Source organism: Pleurodeles waltl, chromosome 10, assembly GCF_031143425.1.
Source record: "Pleurodeles waltl isolate 20211129_DDA chromosome 10, aPleWal1.hap1.20221129, whole genome shotgun sequence".
Taxonomy (NCBI): domain Eukaryota; kingdom Metazoa; phylum Chordata; class Amphibia; order Caudata; family Salamandridae; genus Pleurodeles; species Pleurodeles waltl.
The window spans coordinates 181,790,146-181,807,186 of record NC_090449.1 but is presented as its reverse complement, the minus strand read 5'-3'; the positions used below and the strand labels follow the sequence as shown (position 1 = coordinate 181,807,186).

Here is a 17,041-nt window from a genome sequence, read left to right as displayed (position 1 = left end):
ATGTAAATCTTTAAATTTACATGTATTGGCTAATGCCCGTAATGCACACACATACTGATCCAGTGACTCGTTTGGAAATTGGATTCTTGTAAAGAATTGATGCCGTTCTACAACAATACTAAATTTCCTACAATAGTGATCTTCAAGAGCTGTCACAGTACTTGCGTACACATCGTTATTCTCATCTTCCTCGTCTGAAACATCCCTATTAGTTACTGTCTCTTCATTACTAGGTAATGCTTTCAATACTTTCCTTCCTTCCACACCTAAATTATGTTTGAGCAAAGCTAACTTCCTTTTATCCGTAAATATAGCCCCTCCCAAAGCTTCCAGATATGTCTCGAATGCTTCACGCCAATCCTCCCAAGCCATGCATGGTTCACCTGGCATACTTAAAAATACCGGAGGTGGTACTATTGATTGCATGTTTCCTTGTTCTCTCACAGTTGACTTACAATCTTCTCGTTTTACCTTCCCTTGTTATTATCCCAGCTGTACAATTTTTCAAATGTTTTATGCAAACAACAAAAAAAATGTTCTTTCTTTTTTTCTAAGAGAAGATTTCCCAAGGTGAAATATAGAAATTAATTTTCCAAAATAAGATTTATATACTGTCCCAAAGTCACTCACAAGTTCACAAAGGTTTTAACCAGGCGTTTCACTTTTTACATGCGCGTTGACACACGGATCCGATCCGCTGCACTATGCGCTCCCGATCAAGTTTACACGTTGCCAAGGAAACGCTGCCAAGGAAACGCCCGATATCCACGCGCTTACGTCAGCGCACGTTATAAACAAGACTTGATCACGCGCTCACTCCCAGCTTATCCGCGTCACTCAACGGCTGCCGAACTGAAGGTAAATAAACAATATATTTACCCAACGTGCTTAACCCTTGCAAAGACTGGGTATGACTCGGTTATGTAAAATAAAATATACCCGCACTCCTTTTCAGCACATCGATGCTCCCACGCCTCCCAAAAATGTGCTAAAGACCTCATCAGCTCTTCAGCGCTGCTGCGCCCAATTTCCAAATGTACACACGATAACATGTGTCAATCCAGTCAGCGCTCAATCCTACACACTTCCAAAAACGTGTCACAGACCTCTTCGACACCTCTGCGCTGCCGTGTTAGATGACAACAATGTTCCACGCTGATCTTTATATTGCCAGGGTTGGTACGCTGTATACATTAAGGTATCCCATCCTCGTCGCCACTGAAAAGATACACCGATGTCGTTTTCTGGGTAACATCACCTTAGTTTATTTCAGTTCCAAAGATACAACCAACCCTGGCAAGATCTTAGTCCCAACTGCCAACAAGCAGCTTTAACATTCCAGTTTCTCCCCACATTGCTAAGCAACAACATGTCATCACATTCTAGTATCTAACAGTTATGTCTGAGGTTTAGGTTCTGAGGATCTGGAGGAAGTAAAATCATATGCCGACTTGGGAAAAATTCTGACAGTATGTGTGAAAAGGTTCATCTCGACTGCTGTTCCTCCAAGGCTTCATCACATGCCAGTGGGCTCGGACCCTTTTATAACACTGGGAGACATTTCCTTCACTTGCTGTCAGTTTATAAAGCAAAAGTTCCTCGACATTATTATATACCATTGAATCAATTAATTTGTTGAAGTGGGATTTTTTTTTGAGAAAATGGGATGGGGAAATTCTACTTAAATTGTACAATTTTAATTTGCCTGTACCGGTTTCTGCCTGGAGACTGGAATTTGGGTTAACAAGCCATTATGTGCAAGGACTGACTAGTGCGGTTTTCAGCTTAAGAAGAGTAAAGAGGATTCATTGAGGGGTTTTCTGTGTTCAGGTATTTTTGGCTCAGAACTAGGAAAATATGCATTCTGCAGGGAACTCGACCATGCGTTAAACCAATTTGATTTAAATCAAGTGACACTGGCCTCTTTCGCATATTCAACTCAAAAGCTTCCTAAAAGAATCCTTCAGTCTCATTAGTCAAAGGTTGGATGTAAAATATTGCAAATATTTCAGATCATAGAAAAAGTAGGAGGTGGTGACCTCTTCCTGTCAATCACAGGTCGCCCAGCAGTACCTATTTTGGAGTCTCGAGCATGTTCGTCATTTTTGGACGTTACTATGTATGAATTTGCTTTTTTTAAATGTGTTAACAGTGAACTGGTCTAACTCCAGAGACAAACAGAAAGTGTGCAGTTTGTGCTATATGGTATTCAGGATTTTAATCCTGTCATTTGTCTGCCCAGCGGTGACCCTTCTGTCTCACTACATCCTAAGGCCAAAGTTTTTCAAGAACAGTATTAGGACAGTAAGTAGCCGCACAACAGTTTCTCTACTTTCCAAAAGATGAGGTAATTTGTACAAAGGTTTTTATAATGTTTATGTTTTTAAAATATATATTGATGTAATTAATGTATTTTGTTACATCATCTCGTATAAGGTGGACATCTTTTGAGTTCCAGATCATAAATAATATTAAACTGAATTGAAATCGTAATAAATTGTAATTTAGCACAAAATATCATTCCAGTTTGTAGTGCAAACAGACATGCAGAAATGGGATACATACAGACAATGTTGCAGATATACCATGGCACAGATGTCATATTTTAGAAAAGTCTAATTTATTTGCATCTCCAGTAAATCTAGCATTTTTAATACATACTTTATTGTAGACCAGTCCTAATAAGGACAAAAGTTCGCAAAACTTTCTGTATGGAATGTTTCTATGTTTATAGTCACACAATAGTTATATATGTTTTACACCAGGGAAGTCATAGATGGCAGTGGTTTAGCTGTGTTTTTCAACAACACCTTTAATGTCAGGAATATACAATAGGAACCATTAGGTTTCACTGTTTTGTGAGTTCAGCCCATTACACCTCTCGAAAGAACTGTTTCCTTTATATTAATTTTTCAACACTGCCTAACAAGTAGTGTGCACATCAGTTATTTTCAATTAGCAAGCTAGGAACAGAACCTACAATCTGGTTTGTTTTTACATAAAATAAAGAGATGAGTTTGCTGCTGAGTAATGTGATACTACAGCATGTGAGCAAGGACAATAACAAGGACAATAATTAGGTGTTGTGATATCGTAAGTTGTGGGCATACAGTCCGAAGAGGGTCTGACAATGAATTTCCACCAATAAGTGGACACTCCAACAGGTCTCCGACTGAAGCACTCTTCAATATGTTCACAATCAAAACTGAGACAAGTAAATACATCTGAGGCCACTTTCTCCACTACTAGGAATCACCTGTTTGGTGGCAATCAATACTGGTCAACTGGCAATCTTTGTTTTCATGGCTTTATTATCTTTTTCTTCATTTTCTATAGATGATATTGTAATGCTTCACAACTCGCTGCTTTTTATCCTTTGTAAAACAATGTAATACATTTTAGCGAATGGTCTTATTGTTAGTCATCTGCCCTAAACAATTATTCTCCTTTTGAAGAACAAAAAGTTGGACGCTTGTTTAAGAAACACCAATAGAACAGCTTTAAAAATACCATATATATGTAGTAAAAACATTAATTTTCAAAAGGACACAGAGTGAAACCCCAACAAACATTAATAGAACAAGACATACATCATTTAACTACTGAATGAAAAAGGGCCATGAAAGACATTATGTAAAGGCTTTGGGGTTTTAATTGTCCAATGAAAATATGGGAATGTTTGAGACCACTCTATCTTGTAAGCCCTTAAATGTTAGTATTATTTTTATTAGGCCTGGAGAAAGTTTAAATTATGCCACGCACTTCACAGAATTTTGGGAATTTTGAGTTCATCTTGTTATGAGAAATTCCCCAAATCACGCCATTGCACCACTTCACTTAGTTTACCTTACCACAAATGGAGGGGAACAACAGAACGTAAATGGCTAATGTTCATGGTGCTTTTGTTTATTTGCACCATTTTTTAGCTCCTCACATCAAAAAACGACACAAGTATCCATTTGCACAAAAAATTGCAGAAAAAGATAGATTTGAATATTGCACAATTACTTGTAATTTCACGTAATTTTGCCAAAATTTCACGCAATCCCATGAAAGCACATTATGCGAATTTCACACAGACCTATAGTTTAAATTATGGTGAACGAATAATTCAATAAATTGGTGGGCCTCTGTATTCCTAGCTGATGTTGTTAGGTACCATAGATCTGTGGTGTTTCATCTGGGGAAAAGTAAGCATTACCGGTGGGAATCTGATGCAGAATTACCAATTCCCCCACTAATTCCTCCATTCTATGGGAAACAAAATCCATAGTTACCAATACCTCTGGTACTGGTAAACAGAGAAATGCAGAATTTCTGAGGAGAAAACAGGGCACTCATAAAGAGGTCCATAACGATTTCAGCATAAGTTTTTTATATTCATATACACTTCATGCTTTAGTGCTCCTACCTTTTCTGAGTTTACATAGTCTGCTGTGAAATTAAACTCCTGCTTCGACGTTTTCACCTTAAAACGTAGATACTTGGCTCTGTCGTTGTTCTCCAAATGAATCTCATTCTTAAGAAGTGGGTTCCACAGGGACATTATTTCGCTGTAGCTCCTGAAAGCGTTCTTCTCAATGTAGTGCACGGTTGAAGCCTGAAAAGGAAGCCCCAGTCTATTAATCTGAGAAAATGCTTGTTAAATGGATGCTCGTTCACTTTCTTCTTCTGAAAAAAATCCAGATCTATTGAACAGATCATCAATAAAGTTACAATGGGTTGTAAAATGTTAAACATGGTCACATCTGTGTTTTGCCCAGGGACGCATCTTCAAGGGGGTGCATGAGAAGAAACACCCTCCCTTTTCTCCCCCAATATGACTTCCCAGTTAGATCCTCAGCATGTTGGTGGTCAGGTGTGGTCCTCACTACTGGTTGACAGGTGAGGCATTTATCCACATAACTGTGTACACGTATTTGTGACTGGCATGCAGCAGAGCACAGGTCTGAGGGGCAGGTCTGATTTAAAATTTTGCATTGGCGGACCACTCTTTTGCTCTGATACTGTGTTGCCCTAGTGGCCTAATGCACCACAGCAAAAGTCAAAGTAATGCACCAGTAGTTGGGCTGTGGAAGGGTTTTTCACTCCCCTCCAGAAAGCTGAAATTCTGTCTACTCACGCTCTGAGACTTTGTAGCATATCTGGCTTTCACGTGCTCGCACTTGTACATTGGAGTTGAAATCCCGGGGTTCAGTGACACTAGGCTTGGATGCAAACTCCAGGTAGTTGGGTAATCATTGCACCAGCTCTTATCCCAAGCACTGCCGTCTGCCACCCTCACCTCCCTGCACTTGTAGCTTTCAGGTATTGGGCATCTGGGTCTTTGTGGTTCTTACCAGGAAATTCAACTCGCCAGAAAATTAATTTTGAGAAGCGACGAAACTTCCAGAAAGGTATTATTTTAGCCGGGAGTCAGCATATGATAATTAGTTGTACATCATGTTATAATATGATGCTAAACTGCTTGGTGGTGCTCATTTTACTGTAGGAGGGCTAACTTTGTTTTCAGTTTGATTATGTGTAAAGTTTCCTCATTTAAGGTGAGGTTATATAAGCTCTTGTAATGTTTCATCTGTGACTTGCCTCCAGGTGAGGAATTTCAGTAAATAAACCTTCAACTGGTTTATCGTTCAATACCACTTAAACCTTAACTACAGGGCCCTGTGTGGTGTCCCCATGCATGCCGTGGGTCCAGATGTATTGCAGTATTAACCCGGCTGAACACCTTCAGAACTGAATCTGTATGAGTTGCAAAGACCTCACGTGATAAATAAGTCTCTATAACTGTCAGGTCTCCACAGATCTCTTTGACTATCAGTGATTTAGAAACCTCAGATTTTACTCTCCATATCATATGTGCTCAGGCTATAGAGATCTCAAGGTGTTAGTATTTCACAGTAACTGTCAGATTGTGATGTATCATTGTATTAACAGAATGCAGCACCTATCTGAGTGTCACAAATCGTAGGGCATTAGGGCATTAGCAAACACATTACTAATCTTATCTGGTGGAGACAATATCTAGTTGCAGATTCCTTACCTTTGAATTTACCCCAGGTGTCAGACTGGATATGGAGAATTTTGTGAGCAGTACCCCTGCGCGCCATCAAGTGGCGTCGATCGACTCCATGTCTGTCATCGGCAACGTCCGCGCCGGATTTGAAATTGCATTATTACTGTATAAGCACCACTCTAGCACGCTGACGTCAATTTGCTTTCATTACTTTCCACGCCAGAAGCACAGAGCCATAAAGAAACTGACTATTGGTGCATCAAAGCTAAGGCCCTGTAAGGGAAGTCTCTGTCCCTAGAAATCAGTTCGCAGAGCGTGGAGGATCGGTAGGGAATTGGCAACTAGATATTGGCCCTCATTACGACCCTGGCGGTATAGAACTGCCAGGGCCGCGGCACGCGGGAGCACCGCCGACAGGCCGGCGGTGCCCCGCGGGGCATTCTGACCGCGGCGGCTTAGCCGCGGTCAGAGAAGGGAAACCGGCGGTCTCCCGCCGGTTTCCCGCTGCCCCCAAGGAATCCTCCAAGCCGGCGCAGCTTGCTGCGCCGGCTTGGGGATTCCGACTCCCCCTCCCGCCATCCAGTTCCTGGCGGTTCTCCCGCCGGGAACCGGATGGCGGGAGGGGGAGTCGCGGGGCCCCTGGGGGCCCCTGCAGTGCCCATGCCAACGGCATGGGCACTGCAGGGGCCCCTGTAAGAGGGCCCCAAAATGTATTTCACTGTCTGCATAGCAGACAGTGAAATACGCGACGGGTGCAGTAGCACCCGTCGCACCTTCCCACTCCGCCGGCTCGATTACGAGCCGGCATCCTCGTGGGAAGGGAGTTTTTCCCTGGGCTGGCGGGCGGTCTTTTGGAGACCGCCCGCCAGCCCAGGGAAAGACTCATAATACCCTCCGCGGTCTTCTGACCGCGGAGCGGTATTATGGAGGGTGGAATTCTGGCGGGCGGCCTCCGCCGCCCGCCGGAATCGTAATGAGGGCCATTATCTCTACCAGATAAGGCTTTACTGAAGGTAAGTAACTTGTTCATCTGATACAGACTTTTAGTTGCAGATTCCTAACTTTTGAATAGATTCTCCACCAATACCATCCCTGGAGGTAGATCTGTGAAGCAAGATCATACTAGAAAGTTAAATGTGGAAAGGGATGCCCATGTGCCACCTGACAGATAGCAAGGATTAGAACTCTGAGTGCTAATGTAGTAATTTCAGCTGTAGCTCAAGTAGAATGAGCAAGCAAAATCTTGGGGGATTGCTTTTTGGACAGTGCATAGCAGATCTCAAAGCATAGTACGACCCATCTGGAGATCGTCCGCTTCTGTACTGCCTGACCTTTCTTGGCACCCACATAACCTACAAAGAGTAAGTTATGTGGGTGGATCATCCACCTGGAACTCTTTTGTAAAATAAAGGCAGAACACCAATGTTCTTTTTAGGTCCAGGTAGTGGAGTCTCTCCTCTTAATTTGAAGGATGTGGAGGTACATAAAAAGTAGGCAAGGTGATGGATTGGCCTACAAGAAGAGTGTAACCACTTTTGGCAGAAAAGAAGCCCTAGTGCAAAGCACCACTTTGTCAGGATAGATGGAAAGATAGCATGGTTTAGATGCCAATGCCTGCAGTTCACTCACCCTGTGGGCAGATGTAAGGGCCATAAGGAAGGCTGATTCAAAAGGAGCACACATCAGAAATGTCAAAACCAAATTGAGATCCCATTGGGGCACAACAAACAAGGAGGGAGGAAAAAGATGTGTAAGACCTTTGAGGAACCTATTTACAATTGGGGGCACAAACAAAGAAGGTTAATCAGGCAACCTCAAAAAAGCAGAAATAGCAGACAGATAATATTTAGGGTGCCAACAGCACAGCCCTGCTGGGCCAAGGAAAGGATAAACAATAGGAGCTCAGAGAAAGGGGCAGAGAAGGGGTCAACAGACATGTCTGTGCACCACACCACAATTTGTTTCCGACAGGTGTATACTGTTTTGGTGGAGGGATTTCTGGCTGCTAAGATTATGTTACAGACTTCAGGAGGAAGGTCAAATGATGTCCATATTCGCCACTCAATCTCCCCACAAGAAGGCAGAGAGTGGACAGGTTCAGGTGCAAAACCCTACCCTGCTGCTGCTACAGAAGATCCTCCCGAAAAGGCACTCTGAGCAGAGGATTGATGGACTTGCACCAGATCAGGATACCAGACTCTCTGTGCCCAGTACATAGCCACAAGGATTAGTTGGGAGCAGTTGTTCTTGATCTTCTTGGGAACTCTGGGCAGGAGTGGTATGGGCAAAAAGGCATACAGGAGGCTTGAGTTCCACTCAAAACTAAAAGCAACTCAGAGAGATTGCAACCTTGGAAACATTAACGTGCAAAAGTTCTGACATTCCGGGTTCTCTACAGAGGTGAACAGATCTAACCAAGGCTTTCCCCACTACTGAAAGAGACCCTTATTGGAGATGCCATTAGTGATCCGCTGGGCATTTTTGGATGAGTTTGCCAGCTCTCGTGTTTAGAGACCCACCAGATGTTGAACCACCAGGGATATGCCCTGCTGCTCCAACCATGTCCAGAGGCATAGAGTCTCTTGACAAAGGGTCCAGGACTCCACACCGCCCTGCTTGTTGCAGTACCACATGGCAGTGGTGCTGTCCGTGAACACCTGCACCATCTTTCCCTTGATATTGGGAAGAAATGCCATGAATGTCAGTAGGATAATATGATACCTTTCATCACACTAAAAGTGACAGCTATCCTGTCCCGAAAGTGATGTAACTGTGGCCGGGACTTCTGGGGCCCTGTGACATCACATCCGGGTCACATGACCGTGTGTGTCATGTGACCTGTAGTGTGGTCACGGGGGTGAGACATAACCATAGTCATGTGACTCATGGTGTGGACATGGGAGGGGGGCATCACCTTAGTCATGTCACCTGTGGTCATGTGGGGTTTGATACAGTGCTTGAAATGGAAAAATAGAAGTGCAGGTACTCTGTACCAGAGTACCTTCTTGTTTCCGAGAAGTGCCGGAACTCTCTAATTAAAAGTATTACGTTTTTCCCAAGAAGTGCAGGTACTCTCTGTCTCAAAATAAAAAAAAGTGTTGGTACCCAGTGCCGAACAGTACTGGCCCATTTAAAGCACTGGTGTGACATCACCTTAGTCAAGTGACGGTTGTGATGTCATGAGTGTACCCTGACCTGGAAGACCATATGATCCCTTAGTCAGTTCACCGCACCCCCTGATTCTCTAAAGACCATGTGCTTGGATGTTATGTAAAGGTGTTGGCTCCCTTTTGGTGTCTAAACATGCCCCGTCTTGTTGCGCACCAGATTGGGGTGGGGCTGTAAAATGCCCGGGCATATTGTGACCCCAGCCCCTATGAAGACCATGTGACCCCACTTGTGATGTAGAAGAGTACGCCCTCTTTTGGTGTAGGAAATATATATAAGGAGCTCCCTGCGCCGAGGCCACCAGACACCTGCGCGCCTCCTGGAAAGAGATCCCGGCACCTTTATGAAGCGGTACAACTAAATAGCCAAAAAGACGCACAATGCAAACGGCGTGAACACCACTGCTAAATATTACTGCAGTGTGACACCTGGGCCACAGATGCAGGTTTTGCTGCAGAACAGTTCTAAAGACGTAGGTCACAACGTCACAATTTTTAATGCGGAGTTGTGCCAGAAGTTTGCAGAGCTTAACCTCAATTAATTGCTGCGGCTGAATTCCCTTGTTAAGGGATCCAAAAGCAGTGTGCCCTCCAGTAAAAAGGCAGTATCAATAACAGCTCCTAACTCGGCTTTGTACAGAGATATGGGGTCTCCGGCACGCTCGTTTTCTGACTGCGTCATCGTGTAAGAGCCCGGGCGACCTATGACGGTGGTTATGCATTGATGTATCGGAATAACTCTCAAGTGCTAGGAGGTGTTTTTGAACAAGCATCTTGCTCTCAAGTGAGTAAAAAAAGATATTTATTTTGGTACTTTTAAACTTTGTGCAGACACATATTTAACGTTAACTAACAGGTTGTCTTTCTTTTTTTTCTGAACCGCAGAAGGCATCATTAAAAAGAGAAGGGGTAGAGGGTACGCCGTCGCCGTTAATTCAGTTAATTTTTACTGCTGATGCTGTTCAAAACAGACTGAAAGTTCCACAAGTCAAAGCAGAGACCAGGTAAGAAATGTGCCTGTATCCATAACATTACTGATTTTGAAAATGAAGCCCCAGCCCTACTCTTCGAGAACATTTGGTTTGTTAAAGTTCTTGCAGGATGTGTTGTGAAGCCCTGTCTCAAACATAACTTTTATACTCTCTGTCATGGACATAAATTAAATAACCCACAGCAGGGGGCTCATGAATGTCTGCATGCCCCATACACATCAAGAACGATCAGCCATATATGTTTTTTGTTATATCCTCACAAAGTATATACTCTGCTAAGGCTGTTGTATCATTTGACATGAGAATAAAGTGTCTATCCAGATATGGTCATGGTCTTGTCAAGTACATTAAGAGAGATCCAATGCACGTGTGATCCGCTTGCAAAACTTGAGCGAATGCAAGGGCAGAGTTCAATTTTTGTCAGACAGATGTTCAAAAGAGCTGTAGAAAAAGGTGTGGATGATGTATATTTTAAATATAGGCAGTGGGGAGGCTCCTTAGTCCTGCAAAAACTATTTTAAAAATGTTTGAGACCTCATTATTGGGTATTTTATTGTTACTTGATGTACATACTTACTTCTAGGACAAATTACAGAATGACCAAGCGCAGGCCGACACGTTTATAAGGCCTTGGATATATATGCATCGCTGAATTGATGTACGTGTTGCCTATAGAAATAATAGCTGAAATACATCCTGCAGTTCTGTGGTTGTTGAAGATCTGTGTCCTGCCAGAGGCACCATAGTGTGATAGTCTTACTTGTATAGCCAGCTGGTGTGTCAAAGAATGGTTACCTACAGCGGATGAATATTGGAATGCACACAAGTACCATATGTGGGGCATTACACTACGGCCGATGGTCAGTTTGTAAAGTGCCTTTAATTTTCTAACCAATACTTTCATAATAAAGGTTATGCACTGTATGACGGTGAATTGTATGATCTTCTAAATGCTGCCGGAATCCTATGTGTAAATAGTTATAGGAGGAGCGATAGAGAACTCCCATTTAGAGCCGTTGACTTTGTAGCTGTAAAAATATCAAAACTTGTGACTCTGTGACAACGTTTCACCCTTTATCATAGTGATGTATGTTATGTATTTCATATTATGTATATACATTGAATAAGCTCAATCTCTTACAATCAATCAGCTGTAAATTATGCGAGTGGTTTGGAGTTCAGGATGTTCTTTCTTTTTAATAAAATGACTTGTCACAAAACACTTGTCTGTCATTTCATGGACTAGAGGGTCTGATAGTATGGCTGATGATGTGTTAAGAAAAATCTATTATGATAAAAGCAGGGTCGGAAGTTTGGGAAGTGCAGAAGCTTTGTTTACAAGGGCACTGGTTGAAAAAGAGCCAGTAAATAGAAAGCTGGTGAAGTAGTGGCTGTCGGGGGAAGAGGCACATTCGCTCCAAAAGCCCGCTAATAGGCGTTTTCTAGCGGAGGCCAACCATCCTTAATGCGCAAATAGATTATCAATGGCAGGCAGACATCATCAGTCTTGAAGACCTATCCCAACATAATAATAACATATGTAATAACAGTCATAGATGTATTATCCAAGTACGCCTTTGCAGCAGCACTATGCGTTAAGATGGGGACTAGCATCACAGAAGCCTTTAAAGCCATACTCAGCAAAGGCAGAACCCGTCAAAATCTGCAGACAGATGCAGGAAAATAATTTTTCAACAAACCGTTTCAGAACTTACTAGAACAACACCTGACCCATCATTTTATAACACATACAGAGATCAAAGTAGCGGTGAAAGAAAGTTTAAACAGAAATGTAAAATCTAGGATGTTGAGATATTTCAAGGCTTACAACACGTACCGTTATGTGGATGCTTTACAGATATTTATAGATGTTTGCAATGCCAGCTACCACAGAACCATCAAAACAGCACCAATAGCGGTAATGCTGCAAAATTCTTTAGAGTTGTGGAGAACCGTGTACAGCAATCAGTTTGCAATCAAAGTAAAGAAACCTCTTCTTAAATAAGGTGATCACGTTAGGGCGTCTACGTTGAAAGAAATCTTTATAAAAAAGCTACCAACAGACTTTTAGCAATTAAATATTTATAGTGGCACGAGTAGAGCTTAAAGAAGTTACATATACCTACCTTTCATAGATTACGACGGTGAAGAGGTTACGGGCAGCTTTTACAAAGAAGAGCAACAAAAGGTGCTGGCCGATCCCCACAGGGTCTATATGGTTGAAAAAGTTCTGAAATGGAAAGGTAGAGGGGGTAAAAAGCAAGCCTTAGTAAAATGGAGGGCTTGGCCTGAGAAATGTAACAGTTTGGTTGCAGAATAGCTGTCTAAAGGCAATGTGAGTATAGAGCTCTCTACACCAAATATGGAGTCCGAATCATTTTATATCATTTTACTTTCCAACGCACCGAAGGACATGTTCCCCGACAATCAAATTTCGAATTTTACAGTGAAACTTGTAAAACTGGTAGACCTCAAAGGGGAGTGGGAGGCAGCCCCAATTGAAATCCAATACCCCCGAACAAGGAACATGTTTACCCAGGCAGAGGCCAAGTTACCTATAAAGCGTGATCAGAAGGTTGTGTATCGCCATGCAGGTTTTACTCCCGGATACTACCCCTCCGTCACCGTGGTGGTTGAGCCCATCAATAAATCCCTAGCCAGTATCCAGACATATTCGGATAGTCAGTTATATTTAGATAATGTCAGAAGGAAGGTGTTTATTTAAACATCCAGACTGGATACAGAGTTTATCTGCACAGGCAAATTAAGCAGGGCTTTAGGGACAGTACAACATATAAAAAAGCACAGTGGAGGCGGACCATCCATTACCTGATTTTAACAAGGGGCTCTTTATGCTCTTCAAATGTACCATTATAAAACTGCATAGGGTTGGAGATAGTTATTCCCCATTTTTAAGGTGGGTGCAGGTAAAGGGTGATAACATGTTAATAAATATTCAATGTATCAAGCCTGACTACGTCCTGATTTTAAAAAAAAACTTTGAAACTATCTCCATCATGATATTCGACAACCAGTCTTAACCAGTGTCCTTTAAATGTGCGAAAGTTGTTGTCAAGCTTCATTTAAGGCCGCGATGCAACAGTGAATATTAAAGAACTCATCATGGTGTTCATGAAAACATACAGCGACCCTTCCCTACGCAGGCACTATTACAGACACCAGGCCGGATATGGCGGACCCCCATTCTTTCAAGGCACCCCGGTTATGTACGGTGTGGGACTGGGAGGTCTTTTTGCAGTATGTTTAGAAGAGCTATGCCTTTCTTGAAAAGAGGATATGAAATTACCAAACTCCACTTTAAAGCACCACTGCAAATAATGCCCAGAATGTAGTAGGGACTTTTTAGAAATTAGGGACATATGTTTATTACTGAGCTTCTTGATCGAGCTATGCTGCTTTTTTAAAACTTGGAACTGAAGCTCTGATATAGGTATGTTGCCTTTTAGGGTGTTTAGTGCGATCTATGAAATTGCAGCCACTAAATCATCCAAAGCCGAACACAGGAAGGCCTTTCTTTGTAGGGGGCTTGCTGAGACTAGCGTTTTAAGAAGTGTCAGATTTCAACAAAGACGCACCAACATGGTTGACACCATTTACTATCTGGTCTTGAATGGAAATGTTACCAGCGTCACTTTAATGATTCTTCTTCTTATAGCTTTTAGGTTTGGTTTGCAGTGTGTAAGCAAAAGGGAGCTCGGGTGGAAAAATACCTGTAAGCAATCTGCAGGCTTTGAAAACTGTCTTGCATATCCATGTATTAAACACCGATGTGTATGTTTGTATAGACATGTTTTCATTTTAAAAATTTTGTAGTAAATGGTAAGTGCCCTTGTGGTATGAAAACTGCTTTCTAAAGAAAATCCTTTTTTAACTTTTCACTATTTCTTTCGAATCTTTTAAAAACTTGTTCTTTTTAAAGCTTCAATATGTATGTTTAAATGGGAATAAACAAACTGCACAAGGGTATTTGGATTTACCATTCTATCTTATTTTACACTTGTAACATTGCACAAAGGGGGGTGCCCCACATGGGGACTTACACTTTTGACAAACTGTGGAAACTGATTTAGCAGTGCTTGTTGTAGGCCTTGTGTTTAGTTTCATATATTTCAGAACAAGACGGTCTTGTTAGCAAGGCCTCTTGAATATAGATTTTAAAAATTTCTAAGAGTAACACCCTCTGACACAATTTACCAATAAAATATATACAATGCTCTCTGCTCGTAATGGAGAGAGTATCCTGGACCAGTAGTTTGTTATATTCTACCCTTAAAGCAGCTTTTTTTTAAATAGTGAATATAGTTTTTGTATAGATGTGCTGTGTGGGGAACGACACAGTGCTGTCAACACAGTAACAACATCACAGAGCCACCCAAAGAGTTCCTTCCTAATACTGCAGATCTGTGTTAAAAACAAGAGTGGTAGGCCTTTTTAGCCCAATTTCAGCCAGTAACGTATCAATTGAAAATACCCCTAAAAAGTAATTCTCAGCATATATATGTTTCCTGAAGAAATCATGAATCTGAAAAGTGTTCATTCTACAACTGTTTAAAGACGATCAAACAAAATCTATTGAGTGCGGTTGATTTGGATGACATTGCCAATCAAGGTAAATACAACCATATTCACATTCGCCACCAGGGGTAGCTTAAAACGCACTTCAGCTTTTAGATTTCCATTCTTGATCAGATTGTTGTGGTTGCCATCTTCCATGTAGGTGCTCAAATCAAATGCAAACAGTGTGTACCCCTGCCCATAACCTTCTCTCGACATGAGGACTCCAGAGTCCTGCAGGTGTTTTCCTGTTATTGAAACCAGTCCTAGATATTCCCTAACAAAATTATTGTCTTCAAAGCTGGATGTGTATGGTTTTGCAGGAATTACAGCACCCTTGTGGATTAAGGCAGAGTAGGTAATATCATAGTTTTTGAAATTGAAGGGGTTTGCGGTGTACAGGCCGCTAAAAGCTGTGTTATCGACAAACCCTATGATAATGAGTTTTAGTAGCTGTCCCAAAAATACATTTTGTTGTTGGGTTAACCTCGTCTCTGCGGGTATGCTGAATATCTACAAAGCTACTCTTTCAAGAGCATACTTGATGTTCTATAGCTGTAAAGCTTTGGCATGTGCCAATTTGATGCTGGGTGACACTTTCACTCATTTTGCAAATAAACTAGCAGTCAGTATGACAAGTTTGTATTCAAACTGTTTACTTTCGGATGCAAAGCTAGCTCTCTTTACAAAGCCTTTATTGGGTCCATCCAACTCCTTGTCTTCAAAATATGCATAAGTCTCCTTATAGAAGAGCCTGTGGAAAGTTGGTTGTCCCTGGTGTCCCTGCTGTTATTGAGAATACTCTTGATGTAGGCTCTGTAGGTGTACATATTGTAACTACCGGAAGTGAGACGATCGCCAAGGGTAATATCTTCCTGGTTAAACATGGTTGCAACGGTGTAAGCAATCATCGCCACTTTAGCATCAGCGTCTATGTTGGCACCATTCGCTTTTGTGATTTGTGAGTATTGTTGCGATCCAGATGCATGTTGGAAGACCCTGCAACAAAAAGTTTATCAGAGTGAGCAGAGTTAAAGCGACTAGAGGTGAGACTTCCATGAAAAAGCAACTTTCGATGCTGGTGTGCGTAGGCATGAGAGAAAATAGATCTAGCTCAGTTTGGCACATTCTCTGGAGGCACAATGCATGAAGGACATGGCTGTTTACTTGGGCTGTTGCTTTCCTGTTCTTTGAGGTTCTCTTCCAGCTTGCGGATCTTCTTTTGTAAGAGACTTTTGAAGCGGGTCTTCTTTTTTTATAGGGCGTGGCCAGGCCTCTCCGTCTTGATGCTTCTTGCTTCCTTTTCCCACCTGTGTTACCCTTGTAGATAAGCTCAGTTCCTTCTTGGGGTTGTTTGTTCATTCACTCAGCTACCGCCGATGTCACAGACCCCACCACATCCTGGGCAATGTTTGTAATGGCTGCTTTAAAGTGGGGTTTTTCAATTTCATAACCTCTTTTCAAGAAAGTCATAGCTCTTCTAAACAAACCTAGAAAAGAAGCCTCCCAGCCATGTGCTGTACATAACCGGGGCACCTCGAAAGAATGGCGGTCCGCCATATCGGGCCTGGTGTCTGTAATAGTCCCTGTACAGGGCTTGGTCGCTGTATGTTTTCATGAACACCATGACGACTTCTTTAATATTAGCTGTCTCATCGCAGCTTTAAATTAAGCTTTACAATCACTTTCTCATATTTAAAGTACATCGATTCAGGAATGGTCGACAAATATCATGATGGAGATAGTGTCAAAGTGTGTTTTTTTTTTTTTAAATGGTACGTAGTCGGGCTTGATATAGCAAATATTTACCAACATGTTGTTTTCACCCTTTAATTGCACCCACCTTAAAATGGGGAATAACTATTGATAACCCTCTGAGGTTCTATAATATTGGCATATACAAAGATCATTTAGAACCCCGTTAATATCAGGACATGTAGTGTCTGGCTCCACTGTGCTTTTTATATATTGTACAGTACCTAAAACCCTACTTAATTTACCCACGTAGATAAACTCTGTATTGAGTCTGGACGTTTTAATAAACACCTTCCCTCTGACGTTATCTAAATATAACTGAATAGCCGAATATGTGTCGATGCTGGCTAGGGATTTGTTGATGGGCTCGACCACCGAGGCGATGGAGGGGCAGTGTCTGGGAGTAAAACCTGCATGGAGATAAACGACCTTCTGATCACGGTTTATAGTAAACTTGGCCTCTGCCTGGGTAAACGTATTCCATATTTGGGGGTATTGGATTTTAGTTAGGGCTGCCTCCCACTCCCCTTTTAGGT

General features: G+C 42.0%; 1 protein-coding gene across 4 annotated transcripts in view; it reads right to left on the bottom strand.

Annotated features, from left to right (window-relative positions):
* Positions 1-17,041, bottom strand: part of LOC138261322 (uncharacterized) — an 888,401-nt gene that overhangs the window by 384,443 nt on the left and 486,917 nt on the right. For all 4 annotated transcript variants that reach the window (XR_011199068.1, XM_069210158.1, XM_069210160.1 and 1 more), the window contains one exon: positions 4,412-4,600. Coding sequence is in view for 3 of the 4 variants with exons in the window: in XM_069210158.1 (XP_069066259.1) it covers positions 4,412-4,600 (189 nt within the window). In the remaining variant the exon portion in view is untranslated. The remainder of the gene's footprint in view (positions 1-4,411; positions 4,601-17,041) is intronic.